Here is a 7,457-nt window from a genome sequence, read left to right on the forward strand (position 1 = left end):
GAGGATGAGTTGCAAAATATATACATATGTCAATTACAAGTAATCATAAAAGTTAATCCATCCTTTAATTCATATCTCTCACATCATAACCTAACTACTTAAAATAAAACCTCAACTATATGTTTTATGACTCAAGTCAATATACATTGCTAGAGACTTCTTATGAGGTAACGAAGCATATATACTCCACTTGACTTCTTGCCACAAAGTCCTCAAAAGTCACATATCCAATGCCACTTGACTCCTCGTGGAGTATCACAATAATATCCTACTTTAAATTCTAAATATATTTAATTATAAATCTAAATTTTTAAATTTTTAAAATATATTTAAGCGTATTATTCTAAACACTTCTTCTTCACTAAATATTTTTGTACATCTAATTTGATCATATACATTCATTTTTCTTTTCTTCATCAATAATATGCTACTTCTTTATTGTTTGGATCTTTAACAGCACGATTTCTAAGTCCAAATAAGACTTTATAAATCTTTCTCTAACAAGTGAGCAACATTCAAAAGATTTTTTATCAATTCAGTTAAAAAAGAAAAAAGTAAAGGAAATTTCTATTTTGAAGGAAAAATAAAAGGAGTCATTATCTTATCCACACAGATATTCTACCAAGTGAAATAGATTTTTTTATTGATCCTTAGCACGAGAGAATTAAAAAAACATAATTAGAAGACGATAATCTCAGTCATGACACATCAAAGGTGGGTTCAAGGTTTGTGCTTTATTTTTGTTTCCCCTTTTCAACCACAGGGTCCTTTTATCCCCTTTTCATTTTATTCCTTGTGATAAAGTGTAAACCAAACTTCTCTATAAACCCTTTTAACCTTCCTTTTCTGTTATCCCTTTTCTCAGTCATAACAGACAAAACAAGAAATCGAAAAAAAAGGTTGCAAATCATATACCTCAAACTTATCTCACATCAAAATATTCTCAATATGAAGCTTTAGTGATTCATTGGATATACTTCTCAGACATAAAACAGAGAAAAATTAAAAGAAGATGAAAAAGGAAGAAGATCAAGGACAGTGTTCTTCTCAAAACATTAAAACCTATGAAGAACAAGTATTCCTCCAGCAACAAAACAGTAATCATATGAATATGTTTGGAAGAGGAAAAAGGTTGATGTTCCCTGAAGTTTCTCCAATCTTGCAAACACAACCATTATTTCTTGTCCCTCCTACAACACCTTCTTCATTATTACCTTACACAAGCTTTTTCAATTCAAGGGTTCCAATTCCATCTTCTTCTCATACCTTTGTGGGAAATCCATATGGATTGATCCAACCTGAGTATGGTAGTAAAATTAGTGCTCAAGAAATGATGGAAGCTAAAGCTGTTGCTGCTTCTAAGAGTCATAGTGAAGCTGAAAGGAGACGCAGAGAGAGAATCAACAACCATCTTGCTAAACTTCGAACCTTGTTGCCTAACACAACCAAAGTAAGTATTAATTATAGTTATTTCATTAATTTAGTTTATTTTCTCCCTACCCCAATTTCATATACAAGTTATTTAAAGTGATTTTTTACTTAATATAAATTAATTCGATATGTAATGATTTATTTAGTCTTTAGACTAATAGTTAAATGAATTAATTTTAGAAATTTTATTTTTTATTTTTTATATAATTATAATAATCAAATATTATTTATCAAAAATCTTAGAGGAATAAAATTTATGTTTTCTTAATTTTTATTACTCATGATAATAAATATTTTTAATATAAAATGCAAAAAATTAATATATGGCTTATAAACAATATTTTTTCTTATGAAATGATTTTTCATAAAATACAAAAGTCAAAACAAACATTTTTTATTTATTTATTAAATTTTTTGTTAATTTATTTATAGAATAAATATATCACAATCATTTAATTTATGAATGTACCGTATAAATATAAGCATGCCCATGTCTATGAAATTTAGGGACTTTCTAATATAGACCTAGTCAAAATAATAAAAGTCTACCTTGTACCATTTTTCAGAAGTATATATTAGAAAGACCCTGAAATTAAAAAGAAAATTTAATCTATTTATTTGACTAAACTAAATTATAAAATACATATTTAAATTTATAGGACTCAAAATATAAGTAAATATTCACTTATCTTTAAAAAAAAAACTAATTTATTCATATTTAATGTTATTATTCCAACAATTTGAATACACTTTAAATTATTCCAAAAAATTTGAATATCATTTAAATTAATTTCTAAGATGGAAAGGATGATCAATTATAATAAGTGGGTATGCTGGTAAATATATTTTCTGTTTTACGTAAATTCGAAAAAATTAAATGTACATAATTACCATCTTTAATTAATAAATATAAAAGTAGTTAATTTTTATTTATAAATAAGTTTAGAGGGAGTACAACTGGATTAAAATTTTCAGCTTATATATTCAGGTACCAAATTAAAATTTGAATTTAAAAAAAAAAAAAAAAAAAGAAGATCAAAATGTCAATTAATATTGCAATTGTTTGAAATTCTTGCTTAGATTCTACCATTACTTAATTTGCAAATGAATGCTGGTGTTTATTGTTTTTCTACTTTGTTTCGTTATCTTCTTTACATCTCTCCTTCTTGTAATCCGAATTATAAAACTCTATTTCGATATTTTTTATTAATAATTTAATAGTATTATAATAAAGGTGAATGCAACAGTAGACCACTAAAAACGATTCAATTATTTAAAATTTAATTCATCTAACTAGCCTACATTAATGGCTATTTTAAAAATGTTGTCAATAATAGTTATTAATCCACCTTAGAATATGCCCATAAACCAGAAGGGATGTTATGTTTTAGTAACCAAAGGGGATGTTAGAAAGTTAGACATGGGAATTTCTTAGTGCATAACTTTTAGATTGGTCAAACTCAAACACGACAATGAAAAAGAAAGTATAAAAGCCAGACAGACAAACCAACACCTTGTCAGTCACACACACACACATACACGCACTATATACTCCTATGACATCTCCTCTCATCTATAACAACATGCTGCATGCCACTTCCAACAACATAAAAACCAACTTCTTCCATTTCATAATCATGAAGCTACAACCTACCTACCACTTAAACGTGCACAAACCCCATCATTTCTTTTTTTATTATGCACAATCAATTTCCAAATACTTTCTTTATTCTGCTAAAAATTAGAAAGAGAAAATAGTCCAATGAAATATAAGTAAAAAAATAATAAAAAATAGATAAATTAAAATTTTAATTATTAGTTTTATTTATATTTTTTTGGAAAGTATATAAAATAAAAGAATCTTAAAAACTTATTTCATACTTATAAAAGATTTTGAATTTGTCTATCAGCGATGCAATGCACTTTCTGACAATAAACCAGCAGCCTACTTTTCCGAACATTGTTGTTAACACTCGACTCCAACATCTTCATTTAATTTGGTGTTTTGTTTTAAATTTGAGATAAAATATTCAATATAATGATATTGATATTTGTCAAATGAGTTAGAATTTAAGAACATAATTTAAATTATTTTATTAATTTATTTTTAAAGAGAAAATTAATTTAAATTTTATTGCAGTATTTATCATAAATTTCAGAAGAAAAAAAACAGATATAACATAATTAAGTGTAATTTAAGAAAAAATAATTATTATAGTTAAAAAATTATAAAGACTTTATAAAAGGAACAACAGCAAAAAAATCAAGAGAATCGTATATTTAAGATGAAAATAATAATTTTTTGATAAATAGTTGAACTAAAATATTAATTTTGTAAAATTAACATAAGACATTTTCAAAATTTAACAGGTATTAATAATTTTTTTAAATAACTCCTCCGGCCACTTTGTTTTTTTTTTTTTACAAAACCCTTTTTTAAAGATTTTTTGTATCACTTAATATAAGGCCGTTTTCAAAATTCAACAAGCATTGAGAACTTTTTTACAATAATACATCTACTTTTTTTATTCAACATGCATTAAGAACGTTTTTACAATAATACCTCTATTTCCTTTTATAATTTTTTTTTTTATAAATTAGTAGAATTATGTTAATTTCTCATATTTGAACCTAGAACATTTTTGATTAAATTAATCTCCTTCAGTATCCCTTAAAATTGTTATTTAAGTTATTTTTTATTTAATTTCTTTCATTTTTCTAATTATTTTTTCATACTATTTTCTTAACACAATAAAAAAAGCAGACAAAGGAATATAAATTCATGCTCGTCTAGACGCTAATAAGAGATAAAAGGAGTATTATTACTAGTAGGATTTACAGTTATAAAATGATGCGTTACAATGTTTCAGACAGATAAGGCTTCGTTGCTGGGTGAAGTGATTGAACATGTGAAGTTACTGAAACGTCAAACATCGTTGATAGCAGAAACAAGTGAAGTGCCCACTGAGTCTGATGAGTTAATTGTGAACGGTGGCGATGACCAGAATGGTAAGTTTATGATCAAAGCCTCTTTATGTTGTGAAGATAGATCTGATCTTTTACCCGATCTCATCAACACTTTAAAATCTTTACGGCTTCGAACCCTCAAAGCCGAGATTACCACGCTCTCTGGGCGCGTCAAGAACGTCTTGTTCGTTACTGAAAGTGAAGATAGTGATTATTCAAATGGAGAGGAACAGCAGTATGCATGTATTAACTCAATACAAGAAGCGCTTAAGGCAGTGATGGAAAAGAGTACGGATGAATCTATTTCTGGAAATGTTAAGCGCCAAAGGACTAATAATATTATTCAATATGAAAATTAATTAATTTTCTTTTTTATTTTAATAACTGTCTATATGTTTATTGCGTTTGGGTTTGGATTTTAATTAATGTTTATGATATGTTGAAAATATATGTAAAGAATACAATATTTCATTGGGAATAAAATATCATTAACAACTAATTGAAAAATTGATGTATCTATTTTTAATGATAAAATGTGTTTCGTTATTCTTTGACTTAATTTTAGATCCAATTTGGTTATTTATATATTTTTTTGGATTGGATTCTTTACTTAATTTTAAGTAACGTTATCTTTTAAAATATTAACAATATTATCATTTTTCTTTTTACAAAAACTCATAAATTCATTAAAATCTTCAAACAAAATCCATTAATTTAATTATCACATTCAATATAATTTAAATTTTTATCAAATTAATAACTCAAATATTCAAATAAACTTATATTTTCATTTTCAACAACATCAAATTCATCAAATAATGATAAAGATGTTAGTTTATTTGAATATTTAATTTATGAATTTGATGAATATATGAATATTTTTTAAATTGGTAATGAATTTATGAGTTTTGTTTAAATATTTTTATGAATGTTCTAGATTTCTGGAAGAAAAAAAATAATGTTTTTAACATTTTAAGATATAAAAAATCAAATTATTACTTAAAATTAAATAAATAAGCAAATAAAAAAGAATAAATAAATAAATTGTTATATAAAATTAAATTAAGAGACCATGTGAAATATTTTTCCATTTTTAATTTAAGATTAAATATTTTAATTTTTCAATTACTATTTTTATATCAATATTTTAACTACTATTTATATTTATATTTTATTGCAGATGAAGTTGTTAGTTATGTAAATTCATCAATTCATACAAATTATGAAACAATATGATTCATGAAGCAATGATGTAATGATACATATGATGTAGTTTTTGTACGTGTACTTGTGTTCTCGAGTTGGTTAAGGGCAAAAACAGGGAAGGATCTTTTTCGTGGGAAGAGAAACATTATATACAATCCTAACATGGAAAATCTTCAATATATTTAACCTCTATAGGAGCTCTTGTAATTTTGCTATGATGTTTTCTTCTTGTAGCTTTGTTTTTATTTTCCTACAGTTCAGTGCTGTACAACCAAACGAGTGCGTAAGAAGTAACACTCTTACGTGATGGTGACGATTTAGTGAACGTCATGTGTAGCATCCACACACGGACACGGAACAACAGGCATGCATCACCACCACTTTCTCGGTTGGGATAATTTTAGATGAATATCCATCCATGTTGGTTGTTAAAAAATTATAGGAGATTCTTTGAAATAATTGTTAAGAATTTTACAAATATTTATTATTATATCTTAAAAAGATGGAATGTATAATTTTTATTTTTAAGATATTAACAAGTACTCAAAAGACTCATGTAAGTATTTTCTATAAAAGTAATTAAAGTAAATTTTGTTTTTTTATATATAAACTGGGGAATCAAATTAGTTAGTTTGTACTTGAATCATTATTAGAGAATTAATATTTAGATACATGACAATAATTCAATATAACATTTTTTACTTTAAATTACACTTCATTTAGCTACCACTATAAATGTGTGGCTAGAAACGGAAATAAGCAACAATTTTTTAAGTGTTGTCTATAATTTACTTGCAAAGTACAATTTCTTGATTTTTAATGAAAAACCATTGCATAATTTGTTATTGTCACCAATTAAGCTACAATTTTATGCTTTTCTTGGTTATTGGTGATTCATTTTTGTTGTTCTAGTTGCTTGTTCTTCACAATAATGATGAGATTAGGCTAATGATATAACCACAACCACAACAAGAATACATGGTTTTTGTGAGGGCCAAAAGCCCTCACAAAGTGGAAAAAACAGCCACAAAGTAGGCATTTGTGGCGGCCTTAGGCAGCCACAAATAAGGTGATCACAAACCTTTGTGGCGCCCAAAACGGCCACAAAGTGTGAAAAATTCGTTGTCTTTTGTGAGGGCAAAAACCATCACAAACGTCTGCTTTTGTGAGGGCATAGACCACCACAAATGCCTCAATTTGTGAGGGCTTAGGCCGCCACAAAGGTTAAAGCTGATTTTTAAAATTAAGCTTTTGTGGGGGCCCAGGCCGCCACAAATGCTTCCCTTTGTGAGGGCTTAGGCCGCCACAAAGGATGTTCCAAATTAAAAAATAAATATTTTGTGAAGGTTTAGGCCGTCACAAAATATTAACTTTATTAAAAAATTATTTTATTAAATTCAAAATTAATACTACAAAATAATATTATATATAATAAATTAATATGAATATAAATGTAAAATTTAAATTAAAATTACAATATTATAATTTAATTTAAATTTAATATGTTATATATAATAAACTAATATCAATATAAAATAAAAATTTAAATTAAAAATATAATATTACAATTTAATTATCATTTAAATTAAATTTAAAATATAATATTTAAATTATAATTATAATTAAAGATTAATTTAAATTAAAATTAAATTAAAATTAAAATTTAAATAAAAGTTGAATTTAAAAATTAAAATAACTATTATATATAAAAAATATAATATTATATTAATTAAAGTAATTACTAACAAACCAAATAAAATATTCCAAAATTAATAAATCATGTCTTACAAACCAAAAATTAAACACACAATAATTAACTAGGACAAGATAAATGCGTTCATACAAACCAAAAA

General features: G+C 25.4%; 1 protein-coding gene across 1 annotated transcript; it reads left to right on the forward strand.

Moving 5' to 3' along the window:
* The first annotated feature begins 682 nt into the window (after nucleotides 1–682).
* Nucleotides 683–4,902, forward strand: LOC101490350 (transcription factor bHLH30-like). The gene is made up of 2 exons (XM_004490217.4): nucleotides 683–1,450; nucleotides 4,302–4,902. Exons 1-2 carry the CDS (start codon nucleotides 1,013–1,015, stop codon nucleotides 4,755–4,757), a joined length of 894 nt encoding a protein of 297 aa, XP_004490274.2. The 5' UTR covers nucleotides 683–1,012; the 3' UTR covers nucleotides 4,758–4,902.
* Nucleotides 4,903–7,457: the final 2,555 nt, after the last annotated feature.

This window comes from Cicer arietinum, chromosome 2 (assembly GCF_000331145.2).
Source record: "Cicer arietinum cultivar CDC Frontier isolate Library 1 chromosome 2, Cicar.CDCFrontier_v2.0, whole genome shotgun sequence".
In the NCBI taxonomy this organism is placed as follows: domain Eukaryota; kingdom Viridiplantae; phylum Streptophyta; class Magnoliopsida; order Fabales; family Fabaceae; genus Cicer; species Cicer arietinum.